The sequence below is a fragment of the Arvicanthis niloticus genome, chromosome 9 (genome assembly GCF_011762505.2).
Source record: "Arvicanthis niloticus isolate mArvNil1 chromosome 9, mArvNil1.pat.X, whole genome shotgun sequence".
In the NCBI taxonomy this organism is placed as follows: domain Eukaryota; kingdom Metazoa; phylum Chordata; class Mammalia; order Rodentia; family Muridae; genus Arvicanthis; species Arvicanthis niloticus.
In genome coordinates this window covers 82,100,844-82,116,963 of record NC_047666.1, presented here as the reverse complement: position 1 = coordinate 82,116,963, position 16,120 = coordinate 82,100,844, and the positions used below count along the sequence as shown (strand labels likewise).

The 16,120-nt window shown below is 46.3% G+C and overlaps 1 protein-coding gene across 13 annotated transcripts in view; it reads left to right on the top strand.

Moving 5' to 3' along the window:
* Dnai7 (dynein axonemal intermediate chain 7) overlaps positions 1 to 16,120 on the top strand; it is a 37,857-nt gene that overhangs the window by 18,952 nt on the left and 2,785 nt on the right. For all 13 annotated transcript variants that reach the window (XM_076940825.1, XM_076940827.1, XM_034512145.2 and 10 more), the window contains 6 exons: positions 1,406 to 1,509; positions 2,913 to 3,252; positions 8,843 to 8,924; positions 11,323 to 11,483; positions 12,821 to 12,977; positions 14,494 to 14,708. In XM_076940825.1, the coding sequence (XP_076796940.1) occupies positions 1,406 to 1,509; positions 2,913 to 3,252; positions 8,843 to 8,924; positions 11,323 to 11,483; positions 12,821 to 12,977; positions 14,494 to 14,708 (1,059 nt within the window). The remainder of the gene's footprint in view (positions 1 to 1,405; positions 1,510 to 2,912; positions 3,253 to 8,842; positions 8,925 to 11,322; positions 11,484 to 12,820; positions 12,978 to 14,493; positions 14,709 to 16,120) is intronic.

Sequence of the window (16,120 nt, the reverse complement as noted above, 5' to 3'; positions counted from 1 at the left end):
AACTGCTATAGGTAAAGCGGTGGAAACAGATCACAATTACCGACATCTTAGCTGCTGTAGGTGAAGCGGTGGAAACAGATCACAATTACCGACATCTTAGTTTTCTCCAGTTTTTATCTTGAAAGTATAATGTTTAAACATGAGACTTAAAAACAGTGCCAGGAGTCCCCCTACGGGCTCTATAACTTAGCTATAATTTATAGATAAAATCAAAATTTTAAATGTTTTGTAACCTTTTCCTTGTCTCTCTCTTTTTTCCTTGCACCATTCAGAAGTTTGTGTGTTACACATTTCATCCCCCAAAATCTCACCAGTAATGGAAGGATCCAAATACCTGTCAGCCGGTTTGCATCATAAAACCCATAAGGTCAACGTCCTGATATATGGCCCATAGTCTAATTCTCCCATGAATGTGTTTTATAAACTTTAGTCCTGTCCCCTCTCCGAAGAATCCTCAGAACACAGCCTACAGGCACGCATCGTGTCCAGCCATTCAGTCTGGGTTCTTTTAGTTTAGAACCATCCCTGGGCGGCCTTGTTGGGATGTAGTCTAAGTCTGAGCAATGCTTCAGAGTGCTGAGCTCACTTTCTGTAACAGGCATGCCATGTTCTTGCATCTGCTGTGTGTATTGTAGGACAAACTGAATAAGGAAGTGTGTGGGTTTATCAGTGATTAAGATGCTTCCTAAGAGAAAGCACAGTATTTTTTCCATCTTATTTTATATATTATGTTGTGGTTAAGATAGAGACATTGGTACAAGCCAGCCCTTAGTGCATCAGGGGGACCAGGGGAACCGGGGAAGCATCACTTGCTAGCATGCTCGCCTGGCACCACACAGAAATGAAAGGGATACAGGACATAGAGGAGATGGATCAAGACAGGGAAGATGGCCAACTCCAGGTCTGGAGCACAGAGAAAGAAAGAGTGAGCTGGGTTACCTTACTGTGCCTGACCTTTTACTGTCTCCTGTGTACGTGTACACTTGCACACTTGGGTACCTGTGCATATGAGGCTCAAGGTTGACATCAGGAACATCCTTGCCCACTTCCCATCTTGATTGCTGAGGCAGAGTCACTCAGCTGAACCCAGACCTCGAAGTAGGGCTGCTCTAGTTAGCCAGCTTCCTCCAGGAATCCCTGTTCCTGCCTTATCAGGCTGATATTACAGGAAGCCACCAGACATTGACAGAGGTCTGGGGGACCCACACTTTAGCCCTTACACATGGCAGTCACTTTATCGAGTTAGCCATCTCCTTGGCCTCTGCAGAATTATTTCCCCAGAGAAATCATCTGCCATTTACCCAGATTATTCTTTTAATAATACAAGGAATCTAGTATCCCAGTGATTGTGCGACTTTCCTAAGCCATGAGACTTTGTGAGGCTCTTTTGTGTTTTCTCTTACAGCAAGCTAGTAACTTAGCAGACCTGGACACTGGGAATATGGAGAAAGTCATCAAAGATGAGAATGTTACCCTGTACGTGTGGGCAAACCTCAAAAAGAATCCCAGGTAACCCCTCCCCTCACCATTTCTCCGTAGATGCCAAGGCCAGGGGCATTTAATCAGTTGGCTTGAAGTTTAAACATGAGCTCCTGTAGGAGGCGCTGTGTCCTAGTGTCTAGAGCAGGTGTGCTTTCTCCAGTGAGTGTGTCTTCACTTGCTGCTCACACAAGTGGTGCACATGTAGAAAAAACACTGTGCATAAAAAAGAAACTTTAAAACAAATAGCTAGGAGGCTTCTCCCCACCCTCCCCTGTGCCAAAGCTGGTCTTGAGCTGGTGGGTCCTCCGGCTTTAGCCCCCACCCACCCAGGGCTGGGGTTCCAGGTCTGTGACATCAGACCTGGTGCCAAGCTTCATTTTTAGTATTTCATAAAAAGGAGGGAACAAAATACTTACCAAGTTGTATTTTCTACAAAGTGTGGTTTCTGTTGCCCTAAGACATTGTGTCAGCTTTGCTGTCGATAATGCCACACACAGAATCGTGAAGGAAATTCATCTGTAGAGGAGAGGAAGCTGGCAAGCTCTCCCACAGTGGGGACAGGAAGGTTTGGCCTTATTCTAATAAAGACAGGAGAGGATTGCGAGGTTAATTCGGTGGTAGGCTGGCTGCACCTAGATGATACATCAGAACATGGCAGGCATCGAGAAGGCTGGCGTGGGTATTTGGAGACTCGTCAGGGATAAATCAGTAGTTTCCATGACATAGATTCTTCTGATTGTGAAATATGTTCATACATATGGAGGGTCATTTGGACCCTCTTAGAGTTTATTCAGGGAGGCCCCTTCCACCTATGTTTTGCAATAAAAAAAAAAAAAACAAAAAAAAAAAAAACAAAACAAAGCTCCTGTTGAAACCCCCTGGTAAAGTGATCTGCAGTTGAAACTGTAACCAATCAGATATAGAGATTGAGAAAGAGAAGACAGCTGGGAGGAGCACTAAGAGGCTCCTCGGGAGAGACAGAAGCTTCAGCTGGGCAGAGGTGTGGGGTGGAAGAGTGTCCTGAGAAACACTGGCTCCCAATGCCTCAGGACTCAAAAGGAGGAACATTAAAAAAGACACCCTGCTCAGGTGCAGTGTGAGGCCCAGGCTGTCCCCGAGCTCACACCCTGCTCAGGTGCAGTGTGAGGCCCAGGCTGTCCCCAACTCACACCCTGCTCAGGTGCACTGTGAGGCCCAGGCTGTCCCCGAGCTCACACCCTGCTCAGGTGCACTGTGAGGCCCAGGCTGTCCCCGAGCTCACACCCTGCTCAGGTGCAGTGTGAGCCCAGGCTGTCCCCGAGCTCACACCCTGCTCAGGTGCACTGTGAGGCCCAGGCTGTCCCCAACTCACACCCTGCTCAGGTGCAGTGTGAGCCCAGGCTGTCCCCTCTTGCGTACCTTCTTGGCTTCCATCAATTGATTTCTGGCAGGCACCGAAGTGTGAGATTCTCAGAGACACAAATTGGATTTGAAATCCCCAAGATACTAGCCACAAGCAACATCGCCCTTCGGCTTGTACACACACGCTATGACCACATCACGCCCTTGTTCCCCACTGCTTTTGCTGAGGGAAAGCAGAGACCCGTGGTAGATGAGCAATTCAATGAAGAGGAAAGTACAGACAAGGCCATCACTGAAGAAAAAAGCTTTACTGAAGAAAAAGCGGCCAGCGAAGATGAGCAGTCCAAGACCGAAAAAGAAGGAGAGTTCAGCTCTGTCCAAGAGGAGGAGGCCAAGAATGAGGCTTCAGAGGCCACTGTCATACGAAGGGTAGGATACTCTGTCTGTCTGTCTGTCTGCCTGTCTGCCTGCCTGTCTGTCTGTCTGCCTGTCTGTCATCTGTCCACATTCCAGGCTAGGTAGCCTAAGCTGGTCTCAAACTTACAGTGGTCCTCCTGCCTCATCCCTTCAAGGGCCAGGGTGGCCGGCCTGACTCACTTTACCTCAGTTGACATATTCTAGACAATGCCGGGCAGTGGTGGCGCACGCCTTTAATCCCAGCACTTGGGAGGCAGAGGCAGGTGGATTTCTGAGTTCAAGGCCAGCCTGGTCTACAGAGTGAGTTCCAGGACAGCCAAGGGTATGCAGAGAAACCCTGTCTCGAAAAACCAAAAAAAAAAAAAAAAAAAAAAAAAAAAAAAAAAAAAAAAAAAAAAAAGTGACATATTCTAGACAGTTCCTAGTTTACTCTGTGAAGTAGTAAGCATTAGCAGGTCCCTGGAAGTATTTTCAAGATTTTCCCTGAGCAAATAGAAACTATTTAGAAGCCCCTTCCTTGCCTGTGCCCTGGCTTTCCATGTCTCTCTCCCCTCTGTAGGAGCAGTGGCTTCAGCCTTAGTCTCTGCAGTCTCATTGGCTGCTGCAAAGCCTTGAGGTTGGGGTACGACTGCTTGTGGCACAGGCACCGTCTAGGCTGCTCACCCTTGGATGCAAACTTGCAGCGGATGCTCATGCAAACTGGAGGGGTTCATGTTGTGTTGTTATTTCTCTAGCACCGGCTTTCTAAGACCTGGTCTCATTATATATCCCTCAGTGGCTTGGAACTCACTCTGTAGACAAGGCTAGCCTCAAACCCATGGAGCACTGGCTCCCAAGCACTGGGATTAAAGGTGTGCACCACAGGGCACAGGTACTTGGTTACCTTAACCCTGTCTCCAGGGCGCAGGAAATGATGAATCAGGACACTAAAAATCCATCCATGCCCCAACCCCCTGTGCACACATCACTGAAAATAACCATGACCCTGGCTTCTGCTGATTTTCTAACTGTCAGGATTTTCATGGCGCGTGTTACGTTAGAACAGCTTTGGACTTGAACAGTCCTTTCTTGGCTTGAAGGCAATTTTGTTGCCACAGCCCACTTGGATTTTAGGGAACCCCAAAACCTCAGCATGAGGACATGACAAAGCAGTCTATTGACTTTATTGGTTTATTTTCTTTAAGTGTGTAAAGAGTTAAGGAACAGACCCTGTGTGAATTTGAAATAAAAGTGTGAATTGGGCCCTGAATGTCTCAGGGGCCAAAGGTATCTGCAGACCTAAATTTGTCTCCAGGACGTTTATGGTGGAAGAAGAGGACTGACTCCTCACTGTGATCCTCGGGCCCCTGCACATGGCCATGGCACAATGCATGTGCACACACATAAACACGCACCTATACACAAGTACATGTAAATTTTAAAAAATTGAATCATTTGATATTCTAAGAACATGTGGAGAAATCCTGTTTGAGATACAACAGTTGAATCCAAAAATTTAAAGAATCCAAGAGTGTAAAGCAATAGAGAAAACGGATGTGAGGTGACTGTCCATACAGATACCTGTACTGTGTGTGTGTGTATATGTGTGTGTGTGTGTGTGTGTGTGACTGTGTGTGATTGTAACAGGAAAGGTTAAAAGGCCTGCAGGGAAGAGAACTAGAAAACCAGGCAAGGCTGCTGCAGAGCCAGAAATAACTGATCACTTTTCTCCTTCAAAAATCTGCCAGTTCTCAGGAGGCAGAGGCAGGCAGAGCTTTGTGAGATCAAAGCCAACCTGTTCTACATAGTGAGAACTCTGTCTGAAAAACAAACAAAAATTTCCTTCTGGAAAAAGACTCTTTTGTTCAGTTTCGTTCAGCTCTGGGAGTGGTGGCTTTCTTAGAGTTTTGCACCTCCTGGTCATTGTTTTGATTCCCAGGGAGAGGAAAGATTGCATCCTGGTCCCCCTGAAGGTCAGGCATGGCTACCTGATTTGCTTTTAAGTAAGAGGAAGCAGTATGTGGATGGGTAGGAGGACAAGGGACATGGTCCCTGAACCCAGCATCATCTCAATGTAAGTAAGAATTTAAAATACAATAAAAAGAAATGAAGTTCACTTAGAGCATTGCAAGAGTCACAGTCTGGAAGTCAGAACAGAGCAAGTAAAGCACCGTCATGAGACTGACGAGACACTGGACAGATTTCCTGGCCTGTCAGGGTGTTGGACAATTCTTCATTCTGCATCCAGTGGCTTGATTATAGTTAATATTTCATGTGACTCTACCAGTGTCTTACATAAGAATTACACTAATTTGAAAACTGCAAAACAACAATTAGAAACCATGTACTTTGAACCATGGGTTGAATTTGCAAAACTAAAGCATTCCGTTCTGTAGATAGGGATCAGTCAGCGTGGCCTCGTGGGGTTGCAGCTTGCCATTCTGGTAATTTAGGTCATTTAGGAAACAGTTTTCATGAACGATGTTATGTTTAGTTTAGTTTAGTTTCGTTTCGTTTCGTTTCGTTTCGTTTCGTTTCGTTTAGTTTAGTTTAGTTTAGTTTGTGGGGTTGTGCCCATGAATGCAGTGTTGGGGAGGCCAGGGGAGGGCGTTGTTGAGCCCCTGGAGCTGAGGGCATAGGCAAGTTTGAGCTGCTTCATTCGGGTTCTGGGAGACAGCTCAGGGCCTCTGGAAGAACAGCGAGTGCTCTTGAGTCTGCTCTGAGCCATCCCCGGCCCCTGGAACTATTTTACATTAAAAGCTTAAGCCTATGCGTTCCTAACAACACCAGCAGGACCTGCGTGTGTTAAGAGTCTCACACCTGTCCTGGCAGGAGTTTGACTGACTCTTGAACTTGGAAGGATCAGGCTTAGAGACCCTTGATCCTTAGTCTTAATGGCCACAGAGAATGTGGCTAAGCCTGTCCACTTTCTGTTATCATTTAATGCTACCCTGGGCAGTTTCCTGTTAGCATGATGGTTGACAGAGCATGAAGATTCTGAAGGGCATCCTGTGGCTTTCCCAGGTAGATAATTAGAACCCTGAAGCAGCAGGCAGTTTCAAGGAGCCCGGTACGCTTCCCCAGAGCTTGTGAAGGTGGGCTGGGAGTTGGGGTCAGAAGCACTTTACACTGGGACGACGAGAGAGGGGCATTTCCAAGAGGCCCCCTCTAAACACGTTAGGCATGTGCGCTGTCACTGTCATACCTTTAGGCAGACAGCACTTGACACCGTAAGGAGGACATGTCTACAGAGGCAGAAGTGCCCAGCAGGATCGGAGTTAGAGCCTTTGATGGGTGGGGTCTTGCTCTCTGGTGCACTCCTCCTTGCCCCGGTTTCCTGTTAACGGCTCTGAGAGTTTTAGCATAGTGCTGCTGCCTCGACAACCTCTTTGCCCACACCTTTAGTGCCCCTTTCCTTGCCAAACTGGACATTTTTTATAGCCCTTTACTCCCTCACTGTGAATCTAAGCACTGTGAGCAGTGACCACAACCAACCTTGGCTGTTTCTGTCTTAAAATGTCAATGCAGTTCAGTACTTTTGGATCCATCCTCATTCAGACATTTAGGAACCGGGCAGACTACACCCAAATCCTCTGCCAGGATGTGACGTAATCAGCTTCCAGCCTAGTTCCCAGGACTCCTCCTCCTCTCTGAAGCCTGTGTGAAAAGCCATACACTCCCTACTGATTTCTCAGTATTCTCCTTTCCCAAACTGACATCAGGATTGTCACTGAGCTCTGCTTATAGAATTCTAGGGCTCCTGTGGCCTAGGGCTCCACGCTGTTCTGCACTCGTCCCAAACCAGTTCCAAAGCTATGGTCACGCAGCCTGGTTGCTCGCGGTGACAAAGCTGTGAACACAGGGCCAGGTTGCTCGCGGTGCTCACGCCAACAGCGCTGCTCCTCAGTACTGAATTTAATGTGTTGCTTTCATTTTTCACTGCTCTGACAAAATACCAGGCAGAAGCAACTTAAGAAAGGAAGGGATTGTTTTGACGCATGGCATGACGGGATACAGTGCATCATGGGAGCAGCGGGAGCATGAGGTAGCTATACACGGGGCTTCTGCAGCCAGGCAGCAGAGACATATGAATGTCCGTGTTCAGCTCTCTTTTTTCTTCTCTTTCTGTTTAGGTTGCGACGTCATCTCAGAATCGCGAGTCTATGTTCAGGGTGGGATCTAGTCGAGTTGAGGGTGAAGATTAATATAAATTGAAAATTAATTCTCTTACATTAAATGACAGTGTAGGTTTCTTTTTCATGAGCTTATTAAGTTGACCACTAGAGGGCTCTTACTACCATCTCTTAATTGATTTGAATGACTTTTAAAATATTGTAAATATTTATTAAATATTTAATAAATTTGTAAATATTCTAAATTGTTTACAGTACAACATATTTAGAAAGGGCTAATTTGAGTATGGCATAATTATGAGAAATTATTCAAAGTAGTACTTTTAAAGTAGTAGTTTCAAAAATATTTTATTACCCTGAGGAACAAGCAGATAGATGGACATGGGTCTTTGAATTGAAAGTTCAAGTTACAAAGTGTCTCATTAAGGGACTGAACTGGCCCAGAAATGTAGCTCAGCGGACGGATGCTTGATGGGCATGAATGAGGCCCAGGGTTAAATCCCGGTCCTTCAAAAAAACCCATTGAACAAGCATGTATGAAAATAAAAGTCAGCCCTACACGCACACTCAAGAGCATGCATACACACATGTGCATGTCTGAATGTGCACGCACACATTGCACACACAGAGGCGTACATGTGCAAGCATGTACACACTACACATACATGCAAGCACATGTGGGTGCATGTGTGCTCAGGTGCATGCACGGACACACACACACACACACACACACACACACACACACTGTCTAACTCTCAGGTGAAATCTGCTATAAGAAACTCAGTCTGATGTTGCTTTTCTTTGGTTGTGTCTTTTTGGTCCTAGAGAGTGAACCTAAGACTCCATGTGACCTCGGTGTTCTACTGTTGGATGATCTTGGGGGTTTTGTTTGTTTGCTTGCTGTTGTTTGTCTGGATTCAGAGATTTTGATGCAGGATCTTATGTAACCCAGGCTGGCCTCAAATGGCTGTGTACTTGAGGATGGCCTTGGACTTTGATCCTCTTGCCTTTACCACAGAGTGCTGGGATCACAGACACAAACCATCACCCTGTTTTATGGAGTTCATGCTAGGCAAGCACTTTGCCAGCTGGACCCCCCCCCCCCCCCCCCCCCCAGTCTGCTGTCATGTCTCTAATGAGCAGTCTTGTAGAGGGACAACAGCCTACTGTATTCTGGATGTACACTGGCTCGTGTGCTGAAGAGATTGAATGTGGTGATCAAACCAACAGGCCAGAGACTGGCCCTGAAATGACAGCATTTAGGCTAAGTGCTAAAAAATGCTGCTGCACCACTGCCGCCACTGCTGCCGCTGCTGCTGCTGCCACCGGTGCTGCTGCTGCTGGTGGTGGTGGTGGTGGTTTTTTTGTTCTTTTGGTTTGGCTTTTGAGAAAGGGCCTCACTCTGGTCCCTAGGCTATTTTACGGACCAATGTCCTCCAGTTGCACTTAGAGAATAATTTCTGAGGATGCTGTCCATTCTTCTATTGCAGATTTCCAACTATGAAGAGGAGGAGTTCCAAACCACCCAGTGTGAGCTGGAGATGAAGCTGCTGAGTGACGCAGTCTCAGCAGGTACTCTGTCCCCACCCCTGGTGTGAATGGAGGGTTGCTTCACAGAAAAGTAAGGCAAGGCCATTGGAGAAAGAACTATGTTGGAAGCAGAAATTCTTCACACTCCCTCTCCCAAGATAAGCAGTGTTAACAGTCTTGCTGTCTCCCCAAGCATCTTTTTAGTTTTAATAAAACTGTGGAAGCACATCAGATTAAAAAAAATCTTCTGTCAATAATCATATTTTTCTATTCAATATTAAGTTATGTACTGAGGAAAAAACATATGTCCTACACCAATGACATTCAGCACTGATCCCAGAGCACATTGGTAACCTGCCTCGTCAATTAAAGTGACTTCATAATTCAACCCAGACAAGGGAACAATATTTAAGTCCCTGCTGCTGGTGAGATTATATCTGATTTCTTCTCTGTACTCACTGTTGCAATGAACACTCATGGGAGCACACACATGGACGCACACACACCTGAACCCTTCACAGTCTGCCTGGCAGGTGTCACTGGAGGAGGCCTGCCAAGGTGAACATGATCTCACAGGCCTGGTGTCTGTCTGATGATGTCTGTCCTCTTAACTCTCACTGCTCTTTCTTCTCAGTGATGTCAGAGGAACCTGTTCTGTGTGTTCTAAGCATACTTGCCATACTTAAAGCTTTGTACCCGTTTATTCAATTATCTGTATATTCTGAGGCACTGTCTCAAGTAGCCCAGGCTGGACTCAAACTCTATGTAGATGAAGATGTCCTTGAACTTCTGATCTGCCCGGCTCTACCCCTCCTCCCCCAAGTGCTGGGATCACAAGCATGCACCTGGCTTTATGTGATACAGGGATCAAACTCGAGGCCCTGTGCATTCTAGGCAAGCACCCCACCCTTCCAGCTACATCCCTTCCCCCATCCTTGGAACCTTCCTATAGCTTATACCAGGCATGAATTTCTCTCTCTAGATCTAGGATGCTAGAGCAGGCTGTGGAACTTCTGTCATGAACACCACAATTCCCTACATGGTGACCCCTAAGTCAGACATGTCTTCACCATCTAAATTTAGATAGTAGTATTTCTGGCTTCCTTTTAGGCCAATAAATTATACATTAAATACATTTAAAAATCAAAGAGTCTAGTTTATTAAACATGTACCAAGAGACGGGTAGTTGCCTAGCTTGACTATCTATCTATCATCTATCTATCTATCTATCTATCTATCTATCTATCATCTATCTATCTATCTATCTATCTATCATCTATCTATCTATCTATCTATCATCTATCTATCTATCTATCTATCATCTATCTTATCTATCACCTATCTATCATCTACCCATCTATCTATCATCTATCTATCTATCTATCTATCATCTATCTGTCATCTATCATGTATCTATCTATCCATCTATCTATCATCTATCTATCTCTATCTATTGCTTGTTTCCATGAACTTTCAGTGCCCCATATTGGGAGGTTAAATTAAGAGGCCCTACTGTGCCTCTTTCGAGGGAGCAGACTGATAGTAACCACCACTACCAATCACTGTGTCTCAGTTCCTGCCCACTGCCTGCTCTGCCCCTACCCATCATTTCCCTTCCAAACTTTGTAGCACAGTATGAACACGGTGTGGATTTTATAGTTGAAAAAACATGGACGGGATATATCAGTCAGCTTCTGTGGGGAGGGGTAGGGTCACATTACCCAGTCCTGGCTAGCCTAGCACTCACTCAGTAGACCAAGCTGGTCTCAAGCTTATATGACCCTTGCACCTGTACCCCCTGAGAACTGGGACCAGAGGTGTACAGAACACCTGTCAGCCTGCATATCTCGAATAAAGTCTGACCACTGCTCAGGGTAATGGTTTTGAGTGGCTGATTTCGTCTTGGTGATGGAGGTTGAGTATGGTCCCTGCCATGGTGACCGCAGGTGTCACTTCTGTCTGTGCATTTTTCACTAGATTGTACAATTCCCACAAAATTCTCATTCCATCACTTCCCTGAGCTGGGCCTATTTTTGTTGCTCTCATATCATACATGGCCCCAAATCTACTTTTCCACTAAAAACTTTCTACCTACCCTCTTTGGAGTTTTTGTCTGATAATGTCCAGTTTTAAGGACCTAGTAATTAATCAAACTGTTTGTCTTTTATAGAATATAGTTTTACCAGTAATGTATGCTTATTGTGTGTAGCCTGCTACAATGCTAGTGTGTGTTACAAGCAGAGCTCTTCCAGACCTAACACACACACACACACACACCCTGCTCCCACTTCAAGGCTGGCTAGTGAGACACTTTGAGAACCTTGTACAAAGTCTAGTAGCTAAAGGCAAAGCTTTCTCAGTCCTGGGATTTTGCTTTTGTATCCTCCCTGATGCAACAATGTTGCGATCTGTTCTGAACCTGCACTGTGGTTCCTTTCAGCACAGCTGCGCCTGGTAGAGAATGTAGTGGAAATGCCAGAAGCCCTGGAAGCCTACGAGGTGGACTTGTGCCATTTCTCCCCGCTGGGTGGCGTGTACCACTTGGATATTCTGGAGCTGCCCCCTCAGTGCAAACCCGTGAAGGGCTGGGTGCTAGTGGAGGTAGGAAACTCCTCGGGGTCCATTACAGGTGAAATTGCTTCACTTTTACCTCGTTTCTCATGCCCTCGGCCTCTAATGCTCGTTAATCCTATATTAGGAGAACTTCTTACCCACTAACTTACTTGTAAACCTACAATACTAATGCCCTGGAGTGTCGGTCGGCCCTTAATACTGCCAGAGCTTGGAAAATAGTTTTTTTCTATTAAATGGCTAGGTGGTAACCATTTTCACTGTGGTAGGCTACGTTGACTGAGAACCCAAGGCCCCCTTTTTGTCCCTGAAGCCTTTGAAAGAAAGTGAATGTGTACTCCGACAGTGTACTAGTCCAGGTGTGCTTATCAGAGCAGGAGGGGAGGGATAATCCTCCTGCCTCAGCCTCCTGAGTGCTGAGATCATAAGCATGCACTGTCCTAATTTATTTTCATGTTTAGTGGCTTGATTTTATTTTTATTGTGTGTATATGAGCTTATCCCACCTATGGACCTCTACACCATAGCTACGAATAGCCCCAAGTGAAATCAATTTATATCTGGGAAACAAAACTTTAAAAAATAAAAACATTGTTTTTCTATTTCTAATACCTGGGGAAGAAGCTATGTTTTCACGAATTCACTCAACAATACATTCTCGGATTTTGTCAGTGTCTCGTTTGCCTCTCTGCGTTCAGCACTTGAATCCACAGAATTCTCCTGCATGTCTGGTTGATGCCCCTGAGGGGATTACGTGGACTCACTTACCTGTGCAGATCTTTTTAGTCTATTCCATAAGAATATACTTCTGGGTTTTCTAAATTTTTCATCTTCCCTTGGTGCCTTCTCTCTGAACCATTTGAATCAAATGGTTCAGAGCCCTGCCTTACCTCAGGACTCTGCTGTCAGCTTGAGACCATCACCCAGTCCTTCCTATGACTGCTCCAGGGGTATCCACATGTCTTTTCTATGGCTGGGGTGTCCTTCACTAAAATGTTAGACCCAGTGACTTTGGGTCCCACAGGAGGTGCTTGAGTGTTGGTGTGAACTTGAAGTCTTGTAGTCTTTGGCAGGTCTCCTGATATCTCTTGTGCCTTGGTTATCAGTTCTGCTGAACACAGGCTTGTCATGGGGCTTGGGATGTAGACACTGAAGAACATATTCAGGAGCCTGGCCCACAGTAAGGTCTGAGGTTATGGTTAAGTTCATCCATGTCTTCCCCTCAGTCGTTCATCTTTGAGTTTTGTTATGATGTCTCCTATTCATTCTGTAGATGGCCTGTGACATCAAGTAGGGCTTGTTAATGACAGGTGCGTCTGGCCATGGCCACCACCCTCTGACTTTCCTTATTCTGCTCACTTTAAAAAGATACTCCAAGAAGGATTACAGAAGTTTACATATCCTCCAGAAATCACCGAGGAACCTGACCCAGAGAGTGCCTTTCCACCCATAGAGGTCACGCTGGAGATCCACAAGGATGTCATCTTCTTTGACAGGCCTAAGGTCGTCAGGTGGGATCCCGAAGGTATAGCCATTTCACAGCAGTTCTGGTACTCATGCAGCAGGTAGTCCTCCCCTCCTCCCTTCCTCCCTCCTCCCTCCTCCCTCCTCCCTCCCTTCTCATCTCTCCTCCCCTCATCCCTCCCTCCATCCTCCCTTTCTCCCTCCTCCCTCCCTTCTCATCTCTCCTTCCCTCATCCCTCCCTCCCTCCCTCTTTCCTTCCCTCTCACTTTCACGGTTTTGAGACAGGTTTTGAGTGGCCTCAAATTCAAGGTATAGCCAAGAATGGCCCCAAACTTCTGATCTCCGTGCGTCTACCCCGCAACGGCTGGGTTAGAGCCCAAAATGCTGGGGAGGTGCTCTGCCCACTGAAACTCAAGCCTGAAACTTGTTCAGTTTACGATTGCTGCTGATTTGTTTTGGTGGCAGGAGCAGTGCCTGCCACAGCACTCGTGGAGGTCAGATCATGATTTACAAGGGTCAGTTCTCTCCTTCCACCCCATGGGATTTCAGAGATCCAAACTCGGGGTTTCAGGCTTCTCAGCAAGCACTTTTCTGCCAAACTGCATCATGCCTGCCCAGAAGAGTCACTTTAAGAGTGATCCACCTAACTATTTATCTTAGCTAAATCACCCACACTAGGCTAGAGAGGAACATCGTGGGTAGGGCACCAGCTACACTGGCATGGGGACCAGGTCTGATTCTCCAGAGCCCAAGGGAAAGCCAGACATTGTAGCATCATAGCATGCATCCGTGTGTTCCTGCAGTGAAGTGAAGATGGGGACCAGAGAACCCCCAAATCTCACTGGCAGCCAGCCTACCCTGCACAGCTGAGGAGGAGGGATTCTGGCTCAAGTAAGGTGACATCTGGGGACCAACACCTGTGGTTGTCATCTGACCCCCTGCTCCGAAGTGGCCCGTGACTATCACCTTGAGAAACTCCCTTTTCTCAACACCGCTGTGCCATTTTACAAGTGAAAATATAATCTTAAAAAAAAAAAATAGCCCTTTATCCGGGCATGGAGATGCACACATTTAATCCCAGAACTCAGGAGACAGAGGCAGGCCAAGCTGTGTGAGCTCCAGGCCTAGTCTATATAGAGTGAGTTCCATGACACCCAGGGCTGCACAGAGAGAAGAAACTCTGTCTCAACCACCGCCCCCTAAAAAAAATGTTAAAAAATAAACGTGTAAAGAGCCTCTGTACAGGGCCAGGGAAGAATTAGCTAGAAAGAATGACACGCGCAGGCTCAGGCACATGTGGGTAAGATCTTGGGAAGGCAGGAGAAGGGGGCTGAAGACAGGTGCGTGAGCTAGCAAGGGACAGAAACAGTGAGCCCAGTGTCCCGTCCTGTGCCAGGCAGAACGTGTGGAGTTTGAACCCTGGAGGCAGGGATCTCCCAGGGTGGGAGTGGGGAGTTTTTCCACAAGGATCTTAATACAGAAGACCACTTTGTGCACATTATATATACTTAGATGTTCTTACACACTTTCATAGGAAAAAAATATGAAACTAATGTGACCATCTTCTTTCTCAAAGGTAAATTCTGGAGGTCAGATGGCATCAGCGGTGTGTATTACAACCGAGAAGACAGGCTCCTAACCTTCAGTATGGATACCTTGAGCCCTGTGACCTTGATTCAGGATGCCCACATCAACATGCCCTACCAGTCCTGGGAGCTGAGTCCCATCGGCACGAACAAAGCTGTTATAATTGTGAAGACAGTTTTCATTGAGCTCCAGATACACATCAAGGTGAGTGACATCACTGCCGGCCCACAGTTAGGTAGAGTGTCCAAAGGCAGGCATGGAAAATGTCTCTGGAGCTGTGGTTTCTAAAGTGAAGTTCATCAAGTAGATAACCAATTAGGTGTAAAAGCAAGGCTCCAGTTTGTTTCTGGGGTCACTAGGTTACTAGGTCAGTCATCTCAGAATGACTGCCCTGGATGAAACTCAGAATGTTTGATCCACCGAACATGACGTCCACACTCTAGCCTCTAAAGCTCATCTTGCTGAGTGAGACCAGTGCCCTCAGAAGTGTACAGCCTTGGAAGCCCCAGAGAAGCAGATTCCTGTTGGACGGCTGAAGGCAGGAGATTCACAGCAGCACATCGGCCTACGGGACTTTCTTAGGCGGCATGGAGATGTTTTACAGCTGACAGATGCCGAGGGCATAACCCCGCAGTTACTTAGAATCACTGGTGACTTTTGTAATATGCAAAGCTCAGTTGTTTTAGAAAGGATGGGAACTCCATTGGAATAAAGCAGAAAGACCATGAGGATTCAAACCCACAGGACAGGCATAATGGAAGATACTTTCAATCCCAGCTCTCAGGGCAGAGGCAGGCAGAGCTCTGTGAGGTCCTAGCCAGCCAGAGCAACTCTGTGAGACCCTGTCTCAAACAAACAATCAAACCAGCAAACAAAATAAGTAGATAAAGCCTCTGTGGTTATTGGATGATATCTCAGGAATGTCATTGTCACAAAGGCCCCTAAAACAGTGGCAACTTTCCCTCAGTCTGTTAGGAGACCATTGACTTTCCCAAGTGTACCGGATATTGCCTGGCCAGGCTTCCAACCACCCTGTTCTAGAGGCCAGGGGACACAGTGCAGGGTGCTAGCCTAATAGGGCTCACACCTACTGAGTGTTCGTTTATGAATATGCTGGTAGTTGAGTGTGTGTCTGCAGGTCGGGTTTTACAGCTTACCTCCTGCATGTGATGATTAAATGCTTAAAGATGATGCAGCTGGGCCAAACTGATATCCACTGCAACTGTGAAAGATGTGGTAGATTTTTAAGCATTTGGTATGAAAATTTTTGACTCCACTTTTGCACTGGATAGATACTGAGATCTCTATATATCTATATATGAGTATATCTATACTAGGTTAAGTGGCCAGAAACTATTAAACAAAGAGGTTACAGAGGTGCTGACTCTGTGTCCCTTCAAACCTGGGCAGTTAGAGCACACGTCAAGAATAATTCTTAGAAGTGCAATCATGATTATCTCAATAGCTGCTTTAATTCAGAATGAACAGAGTGCTTTCACATCCTAGAGAGTTCTGAGACACCACTTTGAACCCCCAGGCACCCAGAGGGAGCCTAGGAAGTTAGTGAGCTTCCTAGGCAACAGTGGGGTCCTGTGATAGGGCCTCCAGGTCAGGCT